A 23,749-nucleotide genomic window follows, 5' to 3' on the forward strand; every position below is an offset into this window, starting at 1 on the left:
AGTGAACACACACATTAGTATGTGCATTTCCTCACACACAGTCATAGTTGTTTACATTATTACTTATGCAAAAGAGCTTTGAATGTGTTATTTTAGTTAGTTAAAGGACAAATGTCACATATCCAAGAACAATGAGCCGACTTTCAGTTTTTTGTAAATAGTGCTATTGGGCGTTCATTTTAAATTAATTTAATTTTTAAATGCACGTGTTCTTCCTAGCACAGGCATTCAGAAGAAATCTCAGGCTGAAATTGAGCAGCTGACTTTTTTTTTTTAAGGTGAGAGACAATTTCCCATGTCTCGCGTTTGTTTCCTGGGTCAGGCCTAAATTGCCTTTTTGTGGTGGCAAACAATACGGACAGGATGCAGTCATTTCAAAGCCCCAATGCAGCACATTTCCGCTCGGCTCGGACAAAAATGCCAGTTTTACAGCCCCTGCTGGAACTCTGGCTGTTTGTCTCAAATGCAGACGAACAAAGCAAACTCGACTAACTGGCTAGACGTCTGGGCTAAATTACTTTATGGTTTTAATGGACGGTGGTGGTGGACTCCTTCAAAGGGGAGTCATGCGCACTGTTGAGAGGACGTTTGGCCTGATGGGGGCCTTCTGCAGCCGCTCTGCACTTCATCACATGAGTGCTCGATTAGCCTACAATTATGGGGGGGGAAAGTCAATAGTTATTGTTCATAAATATGGACGCGGCACTGCACTCGTGTATGAGAGCAAGTCTCATCCATGACATCAAATGATACAGCACAACAACCATCTAAAATGTTGCTGTAAAAAACACACACATAATGTTTCGATGCACAGATCACGTGATGATAAACGGCTGCTTTATTTGAGGAGAATGGTGAGCAAAACACAAGGTTTTTGGACAAACGTGGAGCTTCCTTTCTGCATCACAGCTGTTTCTGATTGGTGGATTGGCTCATGTTGAGGAGCCGTTTGGACGCTAGATGACGCTGTTGCTCCATGTTTTGAGCAGAGTGTGTGTGTGTCGAGTGTCTCTTTCCTTTTATTTTTTACAGCTCTGTGGCTTGGCTCGAGGATGAATAGTAACCCATCGATGACAAAATGACAGATATGGTCACCCACCGCATTTTGTGCAGCAGGCCACAGAGCAAAGGCTTACACATTGTTTGCACAAGCTGGATTTATTGTTGTTGTTATTTAATTTGGTATTATCATTTTCATTTGTTTTTTAATCTTTTGATGCAAGCTAGTATTTCTCTTGAAAAAGACAAAACAAAACAAAAAAAACTGTCCAGCCTAACCAATATTTCCCTGAATTTATTATTATTACGATTACTATTATTATTATTGTGAAATTATCTTTAATTGCCACCAATGTTGTGCCCTTTGACCCTCGGATAATTGAGCTCACATAGGTTCTAGTTTGAACAAAAGTGCATCAATAAAGCGACAACAATGTAACTGCTTATTCGGGCTAATGCAGCGTCACGGTGTCCGCATTGTGTTTCTGCACATTTAAAAAAAAAAAATGTATTTAATTATTGTAAATGGAAATAAAATCAAAGCATTATATATATATAGATATATAATGTTTTGTTTTTATTTCCATGCACCAGTATAAATATAGATATTTAAAAAAAAAGTAAAAAAAAAAGTTAAAACGCAAAATTAAATAGCAGTTAATAAAGAGCCAAGAATCATTAAAATTAAATAAGATTTATTTAATAACAATAGCATCAGTAACATCCCATTCATACAAGAAGTAGCAATAATGACAACAATATGATATAAACGTTCATTATAACAGAGAATGCAAACAACACTAATAACAATTATTATTTTGTCAACTCCCTTTTTATTAGTATTAATAATAAAATAATATTAATAATATATATATATTTTTTAATAACTTATCGTTCATTTGTACAGGCAGATATTAAACGGCTGTAACGTTTGCATCAGCGTTTCAAAGACCCAGGATATGTGCAACTGTGATTGGCAATCTGCATATTTATAGAGTGTGAAAGGTCCATAAATTCGCCCAGTGCGCCTTTCATATTTTACGATGATGCGTATAAAACGTGAGTAACCCCACAAAAACCACAGTGGCATATTTGGAGAGGGAGGGAGAGGGAGAGAGAGAGAGCTCGTGCAAGTATTGAGCTGGGAATTGTGCGCGCGCTGATTGTGGCTAAATATGCAATGTAAAATTTTATGAACTCCTCCGCGTGGGAGATTTACTGGTTATCCTCGTCGGTTTTACGGGGTCAGTAAGTGGCACGCGGTATTCATAGGTCGTGTTTACATTTGCGTGTGTCGGTGTTTTACAGCGCATGGTGCAAGTGTGTGTCGCTCTGCTCTTTACGCGTCTACATTACGACCAGGTTGTTTTGTCTTAAAGCTCAGAGCTTCGGCCTGAATGTGACAGCTTCAGTGTTTTTGGGCTTTTTAGTGTCACAGTTTTGGTCTTCACGGCCTCCTAAATGCTACATTGACCTACTGCAGCCCATAATAGGTCGACTATTTTCGAGGAATCGTTGTACAACCCTCTATTTGGCCTGTGAGGGCAAACAGCATGCCCATAACAGCTTTAACCGTTTATAAAGGGGGAAACCTCTCCTGCTTTATACACCTCATAACCTCCATGCAAAGACAACAAGCTGCACTATAAATTCAGAGAGGAGTGGAACAGCATCATGCTTCACACTCCTTATATTTTAACCACTTCCCCCAAAACTCCATGGATCAGTTTAGTCTTTTGTTATAAATATAACACTGATCACATTTAAAGCCTCTCGGGTTGTTGGTTATGATTAGTGTAGCTCCTCTCAAGGTGGATATATATACGTAGGGCCCACGTCTGACCACGGTCGCAGGAAAAGATGAAGGGGCGGGGGGTGGAGGAGGATGAGGGGTGGGGGGGGGGGGGGCGCCTGTGGTGGGGGTGGTTGGGTGGGAAGCTTCAAAAAAAGGAAAAAGAAAAAGAAAAGAGCAGCGTCTGTGGCTGTGCCGGTCGAGCACAAGTCAGCTTTAACCTTAACGCACATCCAAAGCACAAGCCATGAGCCGGGTCTGAGCCTGCAGAGCCTCGACAAAAAAAAAAAAACCCACTCGCGACTGAGAGAGGAATCCGATGAGAGGAACGGCTCAGAGAGAGTGAGCTGCCGTAGATTGTCCAAAGGGGCAGCGTTTCTCCCAGTTCCGGTTTGTCTGCCTGTGTGTGCTGCGCGAGTTGGGACCCTAAACAAAAGGCTGCCATCATCCTAAAGGAGATATTCAACTGCGAGAGCCCCGTCTGCTTGATGCTAACTAAACATGAGCTCTTATTTTGTTAACCCTCTTTTTTCTAAATACAAAGGCGGCGAGTCACTGGAGCCAACTTACTACGACTGCAGGTTTCCACAAAGCGTCGCCCGCAGCCACACGCTGGTTTACGGACCCGGAGCAGCCGCGCCGGGCTTCCAGCACCCGTCCCATCATGTGCAGGACTTTTTCCACCACGGGACCACGGGCATCTCGAATCCAGGATACCAGCAGAACCCGTGCGCTTTGGCTTGCCACGGAGACGCAACGAAATTTTATGGATATGAAGCCCTTCCGAGGCAAACGCTTTATGGTACCCAGCAAGACGCAAGCCTAGCGCAATACCCAGACTGTAAATCGTCGAGCAGCTCTAACCCCGGAGAAGGACAAGGCCACTTAAATCAAAACTCTTCTCCCAGTCTTATGTTTCCCTGGATGAGACCCCACGGTCAGAATCGTACAATTATTTCCTATTCTTTCTGTGTTGATCAGTGCGCGCGCTCGCGTGTGTGTGTGTGTACGTGCGTCAGTGTGAGTCTGCCTGCGTGTTTGTGTGCGCGTGTGCTGCTCTATAATTCCTGTGTGTGTGTGTGTGTATGTGTACATATATGAGTGTTTCTCCAGACCATAAAACGAAATAAGTGAGTGAACATGATGGGGCACATAGAAGCTGTAGAGCAGGCTGCTGCTGCTGCTGCTGCTGCTGCTGCTGCTGTTCCTCTGCAGCTGCAGCAGCAGCACATGTCCATACAGGGCTGAGCTGCTTTCAAAAGTGCCTTTTAAAAAACATTGGATTGCTGATCACAGCTCATGACACCAGCTCTTTGAAGTCAATTATCGTTCACATAAGATATTTCACAAACTCTGACGACACTATAGGGTGAAGTCCTAGTTTAAAATATGATGCTATACCCACACACGCCCCAGACCAGGAGCATGCAGAGTGACAGGAGGGTTAGCTGAAACACAGCGTGCCTCCGATTATCCACAATCCGGGTTTTAAGGATTTAGAGGGGGGGAGTAATTTGACCCACAGGCCCAATGCGGGCTCAGACTCTTACAGCCATAATCATAAAGGCTTTTGTGGATATTACCTCGTCCATTCACGGATCATCATGTTCTGGCTATCAAACGACATTAACTCCACACAGGTGTAAGCTTCATTTTTTATCTGCTGCTGGTATATTAACATCAGCCTGGCCCCCATCTGCTGTCACTGTCAGCTTTATCCTAACTCACTGTTTCTCTACTAGTTGTCCCCTTTTTTTTTTTACATTTTACCCCTGTGTGTGTGTATGAGTGTGTGTGTGTGTGTGTGTGTGTGTGTGTGTGTGTGTGTGTGTGTGTGTGTGTGTATGAGTATGAGTGTGTGTGTGTGTTTGAGTCAGGCTATTTGAAGCCATTTTATTCCATAAAATAATAGAAATGAGTATATGATGCAGACACGAATACATGTAAATGGATCTTTAAACTGATTAATAATTGCCTTTTAAATACACCATCCTCTCATACTCACTCGTGGGTGAAGTGGGAGCAGACAGCTGATCACTCCTTCCTGTAAATGGCACACACACAAACAAACAAACAAACAAAAATACGTGTAAGAAAATTATAATTTTTTTAAAAATGTCTACTGCTGTAGAAAATCCAATCCACAACACACACCTTAAGGCTTCCCCACGCCTGAGATTAAAGGTGAACGCTTCAGAAGGAGATGAAGGATTAGTTTTCTTTCTGATAGGAAAATGTGTAATGATATTAGGATTATGAGTCATCTGAATGTTATTATAATTTTTTTTTTTTTATGGACGACCGTGCTCAGCTCAGCTAACCTCTGGCTTTATTTCATCCAAGCCCCAGGCAGACGGAACGGAAGGCAAACCTACAGTCGCTATCAAACTCTTGAACTGGAGAAGGAGTTTCTCTTCAACCCTTACCTGACCCGCAAGCGAAGGATCGAGGTGTCCCACGCCCTGAGCCTCACCGAGCGACAGGTGAAGATCTGGTTTCAGAACAGGAGGATGAAGTGGAAAAAAGAGAACAACAAAGACAAGTTTCCGGGTCAGAGGGGAGAGGCTGAAGCCGAGGGCGAGGAGGAAGGCAACGAGGACGGTGAAGTGGAAGAGGCAGAAGAGAAAGAAGCGGAAGAGAAAGAAGAGACCAAGGAGTGATTTTATGGTCCTTTTTATGGTTATATGGCTGAAAAAGGGAAGAAAAAAGAGAGAGAGAGAGGTCCCATAAACAGACGAAGAGTCACATAAGGAGGCAAAGAGCGTCAACTTTATGACCACCCTTTCATTTTGTCAAGAGGGAACAGGAATCCCGCTAATATTGTTGTCATAAATAGACAGAATTCTCCCTTCTCACAATTTTCCTAATCCATGATTCGCACTGCTATTTTCTTCTTTTTTTTATTTTTCATTTTTCTCTAGATGCTACACAAGCTTGTGGCAAACAAATAAAATAAAATAAATAATTTCTTTAATAGAATTGTTGCCCTGCACACAATAAAACAAGGGGTGAATTAAAACGCATGTTATATGAAAAAATAGCTTATAGCTCTTATTTTTTCATTATTTTACTTGTTATTTTTTTTTATAAATTTGTTTTTTAAAATGATAACACCACCACCAACAGCAACAACAACAAAATCAAATCATGACCAATGTCGACCTGTGTTGTAAATAGATGAGAGCCTACATTTAAAAAAATAAAAATAAAATAAATAAAAGCCAACCACCATCATTTCAGAGTAACTTTTGCGAGAGTGTCAGTGAATTGTAGGCCTATAACTTAGTAGTTAGTGTTCCAGAACATCATCGCAGCAGTGACATGGCTGTCAGTCCATGCGCACAAACCCCCCCACACGTTTTATTATTCTCCTAATTGTTACTGTAACTGTTTACTCGTTTTCATGTGAATGGCCTAGACAAAGATCGCCATTAGCTCCTCAGTCATCTTTTTTTCTAGGATTACCAGGGAAATGCAATCGTTTGAAATCCTTTGATGCTACCTAAAAACCTGGGGGAAATTGCAATAGAGATTTCTGAATATAGAGATTTCATATGGTTTTTAATTTTTAAACGTGTTCTATATCCACATTATATGATTAAGTTATGTATGTAGCATTTACCCAATATACGATATACACTTGTTGAAGACAATTTGTGAGTCTTGGGAAGACAATTAGCTCAAAGCCAAGCAAACAACTTAGAGATTGTACCACGGCACTACCTAAACTCAGAGCTTTGCCTTTTGCAGAATTTATATTCCACACTTATGGCATCGCTCTGATTTGATTGCAAGCTATTTTCCCCAACAACTAAAACTGCCTATAACGCACATTTACTGTGTATGATAATACCTGCTACAATTACAAGAAAATTTTAAAGTGAGGGAATTTTTATTTTAATGTGCTGGTGATATAGCGTAGTTGTTTTTGCACTGAATATAATCTTTATGTACGTCTTGTTATATATTGATGTGAACAATATGCTCGTTTCCTGGTGTTTTCTCCTGTGAAAAACGGATTTGTGTGCCCCCACAACCCCTCCCAAACCCTTCCCCTCCCCACCTCGCCATTGTTGATGTAAAATCACGAATAAACAAGATGGCTCACAATCATTTCTGCTTTTTTATTGGTATCGCAGCCTCTGTTGCTCGTAGTATTCCCTTCCTCCAGCCCAAAACAGTCGTAAAAATGAGGTGCAGACAGAAGTGAACCGAAAAGCTAAATCACAATCCAGTCCTAATATGTATAGTTTATGTTATTGTTTCACCACTGAAGCTGCTTTTCTTAAAAAAAAAAAAAAAGAAAAGTATTTTAGTGAGACACTTTCACATCTGAACACTCACATAGGAGTCGTTGACTCTCGAGTAAACAACGATTAAACGAGGAAATGGCTAAATACGCAGCAAAGTTGATGTTTTGATGATGCTTTCGTTTTCCTGCCCATAATATGCGCGCCCACGACGTGTCGTGTGGCAGCGGCAGCAGGGGGTAAAGGATGCCCACGACTGTCGAAGCGTCTCTCGTCTGAAGTTTGCTTCATTTAAACTTTGCAACTTGATCCATGAAATAAACGCCACGCGTGCGTTTGCAGATGTTTCCCTTATATCTCGTTTTAAAGGGGAGGGCGGTGATTCCCTTCACAGCACGCGCACTTTCCAAAGCCTGAGTCGTGTTTTTGATTCATCCTCTTAATAAAAAAAATAAAAAAAACTTCCCCTCTTCAGGGAGGACACGAGGCTTTCCTTAATGAATCTTTGGATGAGTGATGGCTTCTTGAGAGGAGATGAACAAACATCTGGCATGTTTCTGTTAATAATCGGACTAAATAATGGGGCAAAGCATCGGGGGGAGGCTTTATGTGTCCACACCAGGCGAGGTGTAAGTTTTGTGTTCAGACACAAACCTGGTAAAAGCAGCGGAGGGTTGAAATCTAAGCGAATCAGAGGCCAAGTGCAGGTAACAACCTGTGTCTCATCCTGTGCTGCTGCAGACACAGTCACACTCTATTTATTTATTTATTCATTTATTTATTCCACGGAGCACAACTTTCCTCAAACACATCACATATGTAGGTCACATGGTGTTTTTTTTTTTTTTTACATTTGGGATAAATTATCGTTATAGAAACCTGAGCCCATTTTTTTTTCTTTTTTCAAAAACATGTAATATGAGCTCTTTTTCCATCTTTGAAGCTGAATTTCACTCACACAGCTGCTGACCTTTGTGTTTTTAATTTCAGGCCCAAACACAGGTTCCATGCACCTTTTTGGTTTCATTTTCCCTCTTTAATTCCATTTTAAAGGAGTGTATTACTATAATAGGGTATATATGCTTTTCAGCGAATGGAGAGTGTTGTGTTCCCCTGTAGCTGGAGTCAGTGTCATGTCTCTAAATTATTCAAAGCTCCCACTGGTGCGTCCAGTCTGGCTGCTTTTTTTTTTTTTTTTATCTGCTCTCATATATTGGGCCTATTATCATTCTAACCTATTTGAGCAAGCACAAATAATCTACTATAGGTGTTTGTGTGTGAAACAGTGGATTCTCAGCGCTCACCGTGGAGGCCACAGGACCTTCACTGGAGTAGATGTGAGGCCTCGAGCTCACACTTCAATGTCTTTATTGATTTTTTTATTTTTTTTTAAAAGCATAGATTGAAAATATTTAGGAAAATTAAGATCTATTTGTCATTTTTAGACAGAAGAAAGTTATTGAGGGAGTTGTATTTTCTCCTGTTGATATTTTATATAGAAACCTTAAAATAGTTGTTAAATAAGAAGATTCGCTAATGCGTTTGTCTAACGAATAATTCTGACTGTAGCGTTACAGGCTTGTTATTGAATTCGTATTTTACATTCTGTATGCTGATCTTCTTTAATATAAGAATTGGACTATAATACCAGATCGTCCTATAGGTTGGAGTTCAGTTCACTGTTGTTTCCTCCTCAAGTCTGTCCCCAAATGCGCATCCTTTCCTTTTCCATTCCCATTGCGTCTTAATGTCGCTCTTTTTGCGTGCGTGTAGTCTTTAGAAAATTCCGGATGTGTCCCCAAAGTGACAGCTTTCCTCGAGCAGGGATGGGCCCACATGTGTGTGTGTGCGGGGCTGTGTACTTTTACCATAGGGTTGACTTGACCAATAAACTTTAGTGGACCTGCTGTAAACTTTATTGCTGGTGTAAAGCAGCCTCAGCTCGCATGGGTCTGCATCTTTTGTCCGTGTGTGTGTGTAGAGTGAGCTCAGTGTAGATACCACGGCCTGCAAGGACAAGATGCACGCGCTCATCCAAGTACGTGACATGCATTTCTTTGATTATTTATTTTTAGTTATTAGAATTATTTGTAATTCATTCGTGGATTCTCGGTGGTTTTTCCACAACACAGACTGACGTGTTTTTTTTGTTTTATTTTGCTCTGCGTGTGATTTAAAACTGCGTCTTCGTGGCTCCGTATTAAACGATTTCCCTTCACTCCTTTTCATTTCCAGCCTTCATTCTTATATGGATTTCGATGCAGCATATTTTGCAGAAGGCAAAATGATTATCTCGGCGGCTCGCCTCGTTTTCCTCCATATATCTGAGATATGGTAAAACATTGATGTGAGCGTGTTTTTCCCGAGACATCACTCTCTCTTTGTCGCTCGTTTGCCAGAACTTGTTAAAAGTCTTGTGCAGATTTACAGTGTGGATGACATGGGTTTTTCTTACTTCTCGTCATAAACTTTGATGGCTGATGTGTTGTCTTCTTGTCTGTGAGTGCAGCTCCGCCTCATACCTGCTCTTCTGGTTTATTTAAAAAAAAAAAAACAACTACATAATATGGAAATGAGTTTGTGACAAAAGTGTGAAATCTGACATCATTTTTGAAATATTCTGTTTTCACCTTGTTGTGAATGTGTGCGACAGTCAACCCTGACATCTGATAACTGTGCTATAATCTATCCTATAAGAGCCAGACAGTGAGACTGAGGCCCTGCATGGAGGCAAAGTCACTCTGATTCAAGTTTAATCTCTCTCTCTTTCTCTTCCGGCCTCCCCTCCTCCTCCTCCTCACTGACCCTCTTTTATTTCCTATTTCCCGTTGGCTTGGGTGCAGCCAGGCTTCATGTTGGCAAACAGCCCCGTCTATTACGAGACCTGTCATATTTTTTTATTTATTTTCTTTTCTTTTTTTTTAATTTAATTTGAAACACGGTGCAATCTCAACGTCTCCATATCGTATAGTGGCCAATTTTTGGTCACTATACGATATTTCTCATCGGGGGAGAAAAACAGAAAAGGCAAAGATGGGTGCAAACATTCCTGGTTGTTAAAGGGAGAAATTTACAGCTGAGTAATAAAAGTTTACGACTGAATCCTTTCTGCGATTGGCTGCATCGAGCCACGTGGCACACGCTCTATGAACATGAACTTTATGCTGTTGTCTATTCTCTAGTCCTTCCCTTGTATCAGCAGCAGAGCAAAAAAGCTGGGGCGTAGAAAAACCTCTTATTTTGGTGCTTAAATCTCACATGAAAACACCACTGCATGACTTTTCTGGCGCTGCTTTTCGTCTGATATTCATCCGATCTCCGACTTCCTGACAGTGGGATCTTCGGGACAGTCGCCGCCTCTACCATCCGCTGCCTGCGTCTGTCCTCCCCCCCAGAGGCAATAAAGCCGCGACTGGGTAGGGAAGAAGAAAAAAAAGGGAGCAATGACGGCTGCTAGAAAAAAAAGGACTTTCCCTGGTAAACAGACGCTCTGCCTCCATGAGCTCCCACAATCGCCGCGGCGTGAACACAGACAGCAGCACGCGGAGATGCGCTGCCCTGTTCATATTCCCATCGTGACCCCTCAGCTGGACCACGGACTACTCTCCTGAGGTAAGACCACATTTACACTTCTATGTTTTGTTTCCGCTGCTGTGCTTTGGGAACCATATCTGCCTATTTCTGTGTTGAAATGATGAGGGTGTGTGTGTGTGTGTGTGTGTGATGCAGCAGCAGCGTGTGTGTGTGTGTGTGAGATCATGAGAAGGCGGAGGCGTCCTTCCTTTTCTGTGGAGCTGTGTGTGACCTGACCTGTAGCCTTGGCTGCTGCTGCTGCTGCTCACTGTACCTCTGTGGTTTTTGGTGTCCTTTTGATTTCCTCACTCGCGGTGAATACTAATAATGGCCGCATTAGCAGCGCGCTGTGGAGATGCTGGCCCACTCTGTTGTAATGAATTGCCTTCTGATAGTAAACTTTGTCATCACTCATAGGCCCTGCTGACCAACCAGTGACAAATGAGCCGACTGATTAGCCCTCGTTTCTCGCGCCGGTGCTTGTTGTCACTTGTTTTCCAATCTGTGCCAAGACACTCGGGTCACCTTTATATGCAGATTCACGCACGCACATGCGTGTCTACCTGCACGCATAGACTCTGCATCTACCTGCACCGTGTGTACACACACACACACACACACACACTGACATGCACAGCTCGCGGCAGTGCCCCCTAGCGACCTGAAGCGCAGCCTGTGGAGGTGGGTGGGTGTTGAGGCTTGTTGTTTATGGCTGCTGGCTTTCTACTGCGGATGTCAGCTGACCCCGCTTGATACACTGTGCTGCCGGCGAGCAACAGCACGAGCTGACACGTAGGAGTGTTTTTTTTTTCGTTGTTGCGGCGACTCTGATTTGTTGTTGTCACTTTGGAGAAGAGAAAAAGATTTGTTTGTGTCATTGTGTTTGTTGTGTAATGAGATGCGAGGATGTGCAGCTGCGAGACTCTGTGACATAATCACTGACGACGAAGTGTGTGATTTTTTTTTTATTTAACGCCACACACATCAGCAGATTAACAGTACACATAATCACCAAATAATCACAATAGCCATTGAGTGGACAGAGCTTCGTTGAATTGGCGTTAAACTAAGATTAAATGCACGTGAGAGGTGCCAAGTTGTCAAATAAAGTTAAATGATCGAATGGAATGGCAACATTTAACCTGAGAAATATGCACATGCATTTAATCAGCATGGGAAACCGGAGTCACCAGTGTGTGTGTCTGTCTGAGTGTGTGTCTGAGTGTGTCTGTGTGGAACAAGGAACAAAGAAAATGTGTTCAGGATGATGCAGGGCCAGTATTGCGTTTCAAAACAAAGTGATATATATATATATATAGAGAGAGAGAGAGCACATATTGTGTGTCTGTGTGTGTACATGTCTGTAACAGAATGTGTGTACCTTTTTCCCCAATTCAAACCTAGTACATGTGTAGTTTGAAGAAGGCTCACTTCCTTCAGTGTGTTTCTCACTGCTTTTGCTATAGTGAACATACACACATACTCAACAACACACACATGTGTTGTTCGCGTTGCACACATGGTGTCACGTGTGTCTCTCTCTGTGTCCTGCGGGAGCTCCACAGCCCCGCGCCTCGATCCTTGTAAAAGCCCAGTTATTGCAGCAGCCTTTAAAGTCTCATAACCTACTGTCACACACATTGTTTGCTTCTTCTCCCCTCATGAAACATTGTTGATGCAATGGCTCGTGTCCACTGCTGTTGCTGCTGCACAATATCTGCAGAGAGGAAAGAGAGAGAGAGTCCATTTAACGCATGCCATTTGGGTAGTTTGGTAAATTTAGGATCCAAATAAGAGTTGAAAACCACAGTGAATTGTGTTTTTTTTTTTGTTTTTTTTACCCTGCAGTGTTTTTTAAAAGCAGAGACGAGACTCCCATAAAAGCCCATTCAAACCGTGAATCTGTCCTCATCACCACATTTAAAACCTCACTCACTAATCCCGACAGCACAGAGAATTTTGCCTACTAATGGTCATAATTTATGATGTGTGGATCAACATGCGCTCATTGGGCAACAGCTTCCTGAGTGCTTAACGAGCATAAGTCGAACACTTCCGGACATTAATTGGACGGCCAGCGATGGTAAAGTGCCTATAGAGGGCTTTACATTGTTAGTATGTGAATTACTCCTTATTAGTGAGGTTAGAGGCGGGGGAGAGTTAAAAGCATCACAGGCAGGGACCAGACTTCGGCTTCCTTTGCTGTGTTTTTAATCATGGCTGATAATGTCGAAGTTTTACACGTCCCATAGAACTAATACTGAGTGATGTTGTGATGCTGATGTGCATTTGTAGCCTGTGTGACTGCAAAAGACAAGCAAGGCAACACTGGATCTGCTGCTGCTTATGCTGCTGCTGCTAATGCTGCTGCTGCTAATGTTGCTGCTAATGCTGCTGCTTATGCTGCTGCTTGGCCCCGCACTGCTGCAGAGGAACAGGCTGCTGCACTCAGGCCTTCAGGAATAAGCGTAAATGTGAATTTTATAATTATATGACACAATCTAATTATACTAATAATAATGATTAAAAATACCAATACTATTTTATAATGCTTCATTTCAAAACGCATAAATTAAGATGATTAATTTACAGCTCAGTTTATTGTCACTTCATTTGCAATTCATTATTTTCGTCTTGGACCGTCGCGGTCCTGTCCTATACGTGCTGTTACACTGTCTCTGTCTTGGAGACGTTGACCAAACGGGTTGTTTCCCTTCTGCGTCAAAAGCCGCGCATGTGATTTGCCTCACGGGCCGCAATAAAACACTAAAACACGGGGGGAAAGAATGACCTTTCTAATTCTGCACACTGGCACAAGCTCTGCTGCTGCATTCCAACCTCTCCAGTCCACACATTGGCTTTACTGTTCAGCCTTTATTTACAACCTGCTGGACTTTATGGAGCGGCGTGTTTCTTGTAGGGGGGGGAGAGCGAGAGAGAGCAGGGAGAGTTGTGAATGACAATTAGCCTGCAGGAGAACAAAATAACACATATGTCTTTATAAGTTGACTAGAAATTACTCATTGTACATGCATATTTGTTTCCCGATATAATCAACAGAATGCGTTTTTTTGGATGAAGTAAAAGCTTTTACAAAATCCTCCACATATGTGTGTTCTGACAAATTCAAAAATAAACACACCACATATATAGATAATATACCACGCGCATTTGTATTGTTTGTTTTAATTTAAACTTCAAACAGTTTTAACGTCACTTTTTTTTTTAAATTGCTGTCATTATTTTTGTGTGTGTGTTCCCTCTGTGTGGAAAATACATTTCTCTCTTTCTATATATAAAAAAATAATTCACTAATAATAACAATAATAAGGCTCAGTTTTGCTGCGTTTTATTCCTGTACATGATCAGTTTTTCTTTATTTAATATCAGGGTGCAGAGAATAAAAAAAAAAACAATAATCCCAGGACAGCAGCGGAGTTTCACTCCAGATTCCAACTTTTGCGCTTTATTTGCCTGAATTGTTGTGTGCGACGCGGATGTCACATATGGCCACGAATAAGCTAAAGGGAAACTTTTATTGCACCAGCCACTTCCTTCTCTTTGTTCTTGTCTCTTTTATGGGCTATTCAGGTTCCCAAACAGCAGACCAAACACTGCTGCACATTTAGGCTGCAAGTATTCAGCCTATTGAAGAAATCAATGAGGCTGCTGTGGCCACAACGACTGCGTCTGGACAGACATTTTCAATAACGGTATCGATTATTTCATTGGTTTCCATTATGGCCTTTTCCGAAAAGACAATTTGAATTTTATTATTACAAATTAGTACGTACAGTCTACTTTTCATTCAATTTCAAACGCGTCAGATTTGAAATATTTAAAAAATAAAATATTGCAGTGGCGTAAAACGCGCTTACAACATCTGTAAGAGAAAGTAATTTAATTATAAAATAAAAGTAGAAAACACAGAGAGGGAGAGGCTGCCTTGTCATGTCGTAAATGTCGATTTTTACGCACCAAGCTGCAGCACGTCACTCTTAACTTTTACTATTTTCCCCAAAACGCTTTAAAAGTAATTTTCAAACCGATAATTATCTGCTGGGATAATTATCATTCCCCCTTTCCTCTGTGTGTGTGTGAGAGAAGAATGTGTATGAGTATAATCACATCAAGAAAAAAAATAAGTTCAACATCTGTACATGCATTTTCAACACGGTGCGTTTTTTAACTGCAATTAAATTGTGTGCGTAAAAATACCAAAGAGTCAGAGTCTTTGTTAGAGTTTAAAAGACTGTACCTGAGAGTCATGAGCTCACAGCTGATTTGACCTGAGCAGGATTTTTGTCTGGACAGTCGCATGATAGATTTTTCAAGAGAAGTGTGGCAGAAATATATTTCCTCAGACGCAGTTGTTTTCTGTCGACTGGACTGGACTTATACACGCTTTTCCACATGCTGTGCACTGCTTTCATTTCTGCTGCTGCTGCTGCTGTTGCTGTTGCAGCATGGCTTTGCTGCAGAGATAGTTGTTGGTGAGCTGGGGAACGTCACTTGTTTTATTGCCCTCACTGAAGAGAGACCATAAACGCATTCTTACTACCTACACACACACACACACACACACACACACACACACACACACACACACACACACACACACACACACACACACACACACACACACACACACACACACACACACACACACACACACACACACACACACACCCTCCCCCCAATCCAGTTCACTGCAAATGCATGGAAATTGCTCACATGCCAGATAATTCATGCACAATGGAAACATTAACAGTATGTTGGAAAGTCGTCGATACGCGGCCGAGATAAACAACACATGCCAATATTCATTTGGTTCCTCGTACAAAAGGCTGCGTGTCCGCGTCCTGCGGGATGACAACATGTAGACGAGATAGTAGATCACTGCAGCAGTGAAATTAAGTGAGCTGGGCTTCTTTTTTTCTTTTTTCTTTTTTTTTTTGACACACACACACACACACACACACACACACACACACACACACACACACACACACACACACACACACACACACACACACACACACACACACACACACACTTAAAAAAAAAACCCAAAAAAACTCCCAATATCACAGATGATGTTTTGTGTTATAGCTCAGTAAGTAAATGAAAATCCCCAAATGACCCTTTTAAGACACGAGTTGGTGTGTATTTATCTGCCTTCCTTTGACTGTGATTACTGCACTGAATGACGTTGGCCACGCTCTCTGCATCACACACTTCCTGCATAAACACCTCATCTCTCAAACTTCGAATCCAAAATGTCTCAAATAGCCAAGCTGCACAGTGTGTCACTCCAAATCTGCGCTGTGTTTATCGGCATTTAGCAGTAATGTTCAAGCTCTGAGCTAAAAGCTACAGTTTCCCCTCAACTCCTGCCTCTCAATTGGTGGAGAACGGTCAGCTGACGTTGTCATATTGTCTCTCACCGAGCCAAGCCTCGGCTATAACACTCGGGTTTGTGCGTCTTAACCGGAGATTGGAAATTAATAATATTGAATCCTCAAAGTAGCCCACGTCCACGCGGAGAGGCGGAAAGTCACGGAAAAAAGAAGCAGAGCTTGGAGAAAGGTGTGGTTGCATTGACAGAGACGGGGAAGGAGATTTACACAGGAGGAGATTTGTAAAGAGACCGATAAAGAAGTGGGGAGAGTTGGAGAGAGGGTTTACACGCAAGGTATGAATTCTTATTTCGCAAACCCGTCGCTCTCCTGCCATTTATCCGGTGGTCAAGATGTTTTGCCTAACGTTCCCCTGAACTCCACCACCTATGACACGGTCAGACATTTTTCGTCGTACGGTGCCGCTGTGACCCAGAATCGGATATATACACCTTTCTACTCTCCTCAAGACAATGTCGTCTTTGGCTCGGGTCGGGCTCAGTACGAGTACGGATCAAACGTGTTCCTCCAGGACAAGGACGTGCTGCCCAGCTGCAGGCAAACAAACATGGGACTCAGTGCACAGAGCCACATTGCTCAAGAGTACAGTTTGGATCAAGGAAGAGCAGGAGCGCAGGAGCAGAAAGGCAACGTCCCGATCTACCCGTGGATGACGCGAATGAACTCACACAGCGGTGAGTTTTACTACGACAAATAAATTAAGCGAATGGGTCAGTTTTACGATATGTCTTACCAAGAGAGTAAGTTACTTTTTATGAGCCCATAAAACATTACTGTATTCCCTCGACTTGTAGATGGGCCTTTACATGTGCAAACAAACAGCTTTCATTTTCAGAATGATATAGGAGCAATAATCAGTAGCGTGAGACAGCGAGGATACAGCATGATGCTTCGCTTATTTTAGATAATCAAGTGAAGATGCCCTTTGAGAGGGGGGTTTTTGTTTAACTGCTAAAATGGGGTTTATTTCTCGGTGTGGGCTTGAGATTAAACTTAACGCGCAGGTCTAAATCTCAGATGTACTGTTTTGATGTGTCCAAATATATCCACAAATGTATGGAAAAAATAAACAAGTGACTTTACTTTGCACCTCAGCAGGAGTCGGCTACGGGACAGACAGACGCAGAGGACGTCAGATTTACTCTCGCTACCAAACACTGGAGCTGGAGAAGGAGTTTCACTTCAACCGCTACTTGACCCGGCGCAGACGCATCGAGATCGCCAATGCGCTTTGTCTAACGGAGCGCCAGATCAAAATCTGGTTCCAGAACCGACGCATGAAGTGGAAGAAGGAGAGCAACCTGACCTCCACGGTGACTGGAAGTGAACAGACAGCAGGGACGCCAGAGGAGGAACGCAATGGCGCGACAGAGGAAGCGAAGGATGAGGAAGAGGAGAAGAAGAAAGAGTAGTTTGAAGGGAAGAGGAACGACAACATCTTAATGACCATTAAGACCCAACATAACTACCTAAAAAAAACAAAAAAACAAACATACATGGACTTGAGAGCAGCTTCACTGCATGATGGCTTCCCCGCCGCTCTCGCACTTTCGTGTTTGAGCCTTAGAAATCAAACCATTTCAGCCACAGTTTGGCCCCAGTGACATTTGGAGCTCTGATATTTGTTTTGTTTTTTTATTGCAACGCCACACTTGTATTGTAATAATAATAATGATGATGATGATGATGATGATGAACCTAAGTATTAATTTGTGTGTTATTTCCCCCCACACACACCCTTGAAAAATACGTGTATTTATGTCCCCCCACGCCCCATCAATCACTGTGAACTATTTGATCACCTTACAAAATACAATGTTGAACACGACTTAAGTGTGAACTCAGTGCTGTACATGAACATTCCACGGAAATACAGAAAGAAAGGAGCGAGCAGACACTTCATACAGTCTTGAAAAGTGTTCTGGATCAAGCTGAAAGTTGCACGAACTGTTAAAATATCTACAAACACACACACGCACATACACACACACACACACACACACACAACTGAAATGCCTGTATATAATCCAGTTACCAGTATATTATGTAAATCCTGTGAGGACGTCTGTGCATTTAATCCGCTTAAATAGACGCTGCGTTATACATACACTTTGGATCATTTGACTCAGTATGTGGATTTCAATGTGAGATAGAGATTTGTGCACTCCGGTTTGGGAGTTACAACGTTCATGTTTTGTCATAATTGTGTATCATGGAATAATAATAATAAAAAAAAAACATTTGTAAAACTTTCATCCTATGCTCGTTTCGTGTTTTGTTGGCAGCACAACTCCTCCTGACAGTCTAAATGAAGGCAGATGAAAAGAAGCACCAAACTGTGTGTGTGTGTGTGTGTGTGTGTGTGTGGTCTGATTGCACAATTTAATTATACGACGAGACGAAAGAGAAACAAACAGAGGGGAGAAGTGGTTTTCAAACACATTCTTGTCTCTTAAACATTAAATATTAGACTTTTTGATTGACAGCAGAATCACTAATATGAGCTGTTATAACAAACCGCTTTGATATCGTGGCAGTAACCGTAGCTGCATTGTTCCAATATTAGTTTAAGCGACGTGTTTGTGATATGTAAGCTGAGTCAGCACATTCAATTAAATTATATATGTTTTTAAATATATATATATCATAAGTATTATAATTTTATTATATATTATTCATAATATTAATAAATGGCACTGGCGTTGGACTCGCGGTGCGTTGGGGGCGCATAGTTCTGCCCGGTGCTGACCGTCCTGCCCCATACCAGACACCAGATGACGCTCTTGTCTTACTGTCCTGCCCTTTTTGCGCTAAGGATCCCTGCCTGGTCCTGAGCAACCACCAGCTCAAAGTTTACCGGACACGTTTCTCCTATTCATCAATATCCCCATTGAGTATCAAAGCCAATTTATGACTGGCCAACATGTGCACGTGATCCCATACAAATACACCATATTTGGGCAGCGCACACGTCGGATCAAGAATAAAAAAAAGATACCAAAGCCTACTCCACCTATAAATCGTGGATTATTTTTTAAGGCAGGCGGCTACGAATTTTCCAAAAGCGGCTCTAAAGACGAGCAATGATCAACAAAAACAAGGAAATAACCGCAACACAGCACACCCCGCAGCCCTGTCTAGTTTAGGAAAAAAAAAAAGTATCGCTGGCTTGGTTCAACATGAGCTCGTATGTTGACAGCTCCAATTTCAGGCAAACAAGCGAGACAACTTCTCCTAACAGTATGTTTAATTTCGATCTATCTGGGCGCGCGTCCAGCCGCTTCGAGGATGTGAATGTGAACGGGATATTCACTTGTCCCGTCCCCACGACCTCTGTTGAACAGGAGGGGATGAAAACTAGCCTGCGTGGCAGTGCGGATACTCCTCTGCCGTCAGGACCACAGATAACTATGGTCTCCAGTAGCTCGTCCATGGACGCGAGCGGGCTCAGCTACAGCGGCAGCGCGCTGCTGGGGCGCGGGGCGGACATGGACCCGGAGAGGAGCGCGAAATCCGGCGGCACCGCGAGCCAGGAGGGCGACAGGAGCGCGGAGAACACGCAAACGGCGAAACGACACGCAAACGCGAGCCAGCGTCAGGACAGTGAGCCGAGACCACAGATTTATCCATGGATGACAAAACTGCACATGAGCCACGGTAAAGTTTGCCTATTTCCTAAAGTGCGACTAAGATGCTTTCTCTGATTCACTCTTAGCGCTGCAACACTTCTTTTCGCCCGCTCCACTTTCCCTCTTGAGTTTTATAGGCCAAACGCAGGAAATAATAAAAACTCGCGGTCATAAATTTTATGACAAAGGCATCCATTGCTCGTAAACCTGCTCTGTTACGGTGAAGAGGTGATCTGCGCGCTGATTTATGGTCGTATAATTGGATAAGAGAACAAAAATGTGATGTGAAATAATATTACAAATTCAAGCTCCGTGTGTTAGTTTTTTTTTATTCTGCCTCGCTTTGTTTATAGTTTTTAGTGAAGCTGTGTGTTTTACATCATCACACAGTCTCCCTCTCTCTTTCTCTCTCTCTGTGTGTGAGAGACGCTTTAGCCTTAAATTGAACTCTGGGAAACACCAATGCCCTGACCCAATCATGAACTTTTCACCTCCAAAGATCTGAATAGGGCTGCTCCTTCTCATGCTTTTTTCTGCTGCTTGATTATGTCGGCTGCAGATGGACAGTGAGCACAGACACAGACACACACACACACAAAAAAAGAAAAAAAAGAAAAAGAAGAAGATTCCACACTCCTCCTGTTCCTGTGTTTCTCCACACATGCAAACAGAAACAGGAATGTTAGAAAAATATTCGAGTCGAGCAGCAAAAGGCCTGTTGCTTTTGCTCGTGTTCAGCAGCCCGGGCTATAAATAGGAGAAATAATATCTGGAAAACATCACTTTCCATTTTCTAATCCCACTTCATCTGTTTTCCCTCCCTTGTCATTAAACTCCTGTGCAGCCGTACAGGCCGCAGTGAGGCCAACAGCACTGTTACACTTGTCTCGTTTTACATATATTATAACGAGATACGCGTTCTGTTTTATACGTTTTAAATGTGGAATGATGCCTAGGCCGAGCATATTTATTGGAGCTAGTTAACCATCCTTATCAGCCGCACATAAATTTTTATTACACGAATCCACAGTAAGTAATATCAGGTTAAATTAGGTTATATAAAGGTATTTGATCTTTTAAATGAGGGTGAAAAGGGAGCATTAATGATCATTTTTCTGCTTGTAATGCGTGTTTTTATGGACAGTCCAGCCCTTTTATTTCTATACATATATATATATATAGATGTATATCTTTAACATACTGTTATCATATATATATTTTTTTCCCACAACTCTAATGCTGCTGAAAGCTAACTTATTTCAATACCACTTCAGAATCGGAGGGTAAGCGGTCCAGGACCAGTTACACCCGCTACCAGACTCTGGAGCTGGAGAAAGAGTTTCACTTCAACCGCTACCTGAGCCGCCGCAGGCGCATAGAGATCGCCCACACCCTGTGTCTAAACGAGAGGCAGATCAAAATCTGGTTCCAGAACAGGCGAATGAAGTGGAAGAAGGACTCAAAGATCAAAGTGAAGGAGTAGAAGGAGAACGTGTTTGGAGTAAAAAAAAAAAAAAAAAAAAAACCGGGGGTGCATGCTGCAAGTTTCTCAGCGCCACACTGCACAGTGCTGGAGTGCCGCCTGACCTCCGGATGAACTGCTAGGAGCAATGACATCATGACACCGCCCTGTGTGCTTTATCACCAATTATGTGTCACTTGCTGCAGTTTGGGACCTAATGTATTGAATATCACTCACTTTGATCAATCGGTTTACATTTCTAAATTAATTTTGGTGCCCATGCGATGATAACCTCACTTGACTGCACGAAGTGGACATGAGGTTGAGCGGCTGCTGCTGCTGCTGCTGCTGCTGCATGGTCCTTCACGCTGCAAGGCTCATGGTCTGCAGTGGCTGCACAACTCTATATACTAATAACCCGTGGTTTATTTCACTTAGGACACGAGAGGTGCAGGCTGGGTGATGCATGCATCATTTCCAACTCTCCATCATGCGATTAAAAAACTTTAATCAAAAAGCTGAAATGAAGGCAAAATGAATACGGACTGCTTTGGGAGAAATCGTGAATGATTAAAAGGAGCTGTTTCCCATAAGTCCTCGCCAGTTAAAAGCTACTTCATTAACCCTAATATTGTCTCTCTAACATGTTGAAGTTGGATGTGTGCTTTTCGTTTCCTCTCCATGTTGTCTGTCATCTCTCTCTCTCTCTGTGAATTTTCTTCTGTAACAATTCAAGCGACTGTATGTGATGATATTTGTGATGTGCAATGAAGCGATTTCCTCTCCTCCTGTGTAAACGTCAGGTGCCTCTGGTTTACGACAAGGCCGAGGACAACTCATATAGGTGCTCGTTTGTTGATTGTAACCAATAAACTATCATCATTAAAACGTGAGAGGAAAAAAAACGTTTTCATATTGTCCCAAAAAAAAGCACATTTCTGTTATTATTTTTTCTCTCCTGATTGTAGAGGTTAATGCTATAGAATTACACACATTTTTTTATGTGTATTTAAACAATTCTGTCTACTGAATTAAACTGCTACGATATTTTTTTCCCTCCTTCTTATTTAATACGTTTGCTTCTGTTTCGTGTCTTTAAATCTGTCTCGGTGAATCCACAGAAGTGCACTGACTGACAAACGCGCTCTGAAGTTTAAGGCCCCCCATAAAACTTTATTGCCCCTTTTCCACCACAGCACCACAGCCAGACTCCGCTTCCTGTTTTGTCAGGGAAGGAAGACACACACACACACACACACACACACTGATACACACTCTCACCACACACACTGTATGTAGCCTGTGATAACACACTCTCACACAGCACAACACAACACAACATGGATGCAAAACTTTGCTTTCCTGTGGCCGCTCACTCTGATATTACGCGCCACCATTGTCGAGGCCATATGGCCACTTTATGACGTCGCCCCTGCTCTTAAATCCTGGCATCATTACTCTGTAGTTAAAACAACACCGTCTGCTCGTATAATGGACATAAAACCCTAGCAAGTTGCTGTGAATCTGTGCTCAGCACCAGCCTTCACTGTGGAATCAGTCGCGTGACGCAGTCCTTGCCCAAGGTTGTGAGGTAATTCCTCTCTCTCTCTCTCTCTCTCTAACAGCAACTCCTTGAAGAAAAAAAAAGAAAAATCAACTCACCTCTCAAACTAATAGCTTCCTATTCAACTTCCTTGACGGTTATGAGAAACCGGTCAACGCTGCGTCCACTTTCTCTGCGCCCTGTTAGGCCTATATAACACATTCGTGGACAACGTATTGAATCCCCCCCCTTTTCTATGTCTTTCTTTTAGTGTATTTTAAAGTTTACAAGGTTACATATGCCAATTGCCCCAAGCAGGGCCTGTGAATGGTGCACGGGAAGCACGTGGTGTCATTTAAGTGGGTTTTATGGCCTGGAAGAGCTGACAAACCTTCGATATATACACATCATATATAATCTTAACTGTCCGGAATCGCAGCTGCTGGCTTCCCCTTATCTGAGGGGAGAAAGGGCTTTGTGGCAGTGAGGATGCAGTACCTTTCTCCGGACTGTGTAGTCGGCTGGTGCGAGGGGACTGAGACTGAGAGCTGCTGCAGTAAGTTGCCTTTCTAACTTTGCATACAGGCCTGCGACTGTTGCGCTTATTTCTGCGTGGGAATATTATTGTTTACATTTGTGTCACTGTGGCGTTCAATGCATGCTTTTTAGAACTGCGAAATTTAATGATGAAAAAAAAAAACCACGTTGGTTTTAAATGTGCGGTTTTAATGATTATTGAACAGTTATGATTTAGAAGGAAAAAAAAATCTATACAATATTTAAGTTTAATACAGTTGATGCTGCGTGTCACCGGAAACGAGGTGGTCACAGGTTGTTATGATGAGACGTATTTTTCATCCACATGTTTACACCATGTTTTAATCCGATTATATTCAATTTAAAGCTGAACGATTCTCGGACTAAATGTAGATTTTACGTTCAGTGACACTGAGAGAATATATATATATATATATTTGAAAGAAAAGATGACGTGAGGGAAATTAAAAAATACCACACCCTCTCTCTCTCTCCACTGTCTCTACTCCACACACTCACTCTGTTACTTCCACACACTTGTATG

At 42.3% G+C, this 23,749-nt stretch overlaps 4 protein-coding genes across 4 annotated transcripts in view; all 4 read left to right on the forward strand.

Annotated features, from left to right (window-relative positions):
* The window catches only part of LOC310932208 (homeobox protein Hox-B4-like), a gene marked incomplete at its 3' end in the record, with an annotated part of 54,733 nt that overhangs the window by 9,592 nt on the left and 21,392 nt on the right, over window positions 1–23,749 (forward strand). The window lies entirely within an intron of this gene.
* On the forward strand, window positions 3,293–6,773 carry hoxc8a (homeobox C8a; the record flags this gene model as incomplete). Its single annotated transcript, XM_083894708.1, has 2 exons — window positions 3,293–3,728; window positions 5,135–6,773. 2 exons carry the CDS (start codon window positions 3,293–3,295, stop codon window positions 5,449–5,451), a joined length of 753 nt encoding a protein of 250 aa, XP_083750834.1. The 3' UTR covers window positions 5,452–6,773.
* hoxc6a (homeobox C6a) lies at window positions 16,312–17,446 on the forward strand (the record flags this gene model as incomplete). The annotated part of the gene is made up of 2 exons (XM_083894941.1): window positions 16,312–16,708; window positions 17,133–17,446. 2 exons carry the CDS (start codon window positions 16,312–16,314, stop codon window positions 17,444–17,446), a joined length of 711 nt encoding a protein of 236 aa, XP_083751067.1.
* hoxc5a (homeobox C5a) lies at window positions 19,214–21,146 on the forward strand (the record flags this gene model as incomplete). Its single annotated transcript, XM_083894709.1, has 2 exons — window positions 19,214–19,691; window positions 20,938–21,146. The coding sequence occupies 2 exons, from the start codon at window positions 19,214–19,216 to the stop codon at window positions 21,144–21,146; spliced, it is 687 nt and encodes a 228-aa protein (XP_083750835.1).

Source organism: Microchirus variegatus, assembly GCF_963457635.1.
Source record: "Microchirus variegatus genome assembly, chromosome: 9".
In the NCBI taxonomy this organism is placed as follows: domain Eukaryota; kingdom Metazoa; phylum Chordata; class Actinopteri; order Pleuronectiformes; family Soleidae; genus Microchirus; species Microchirus variegatus.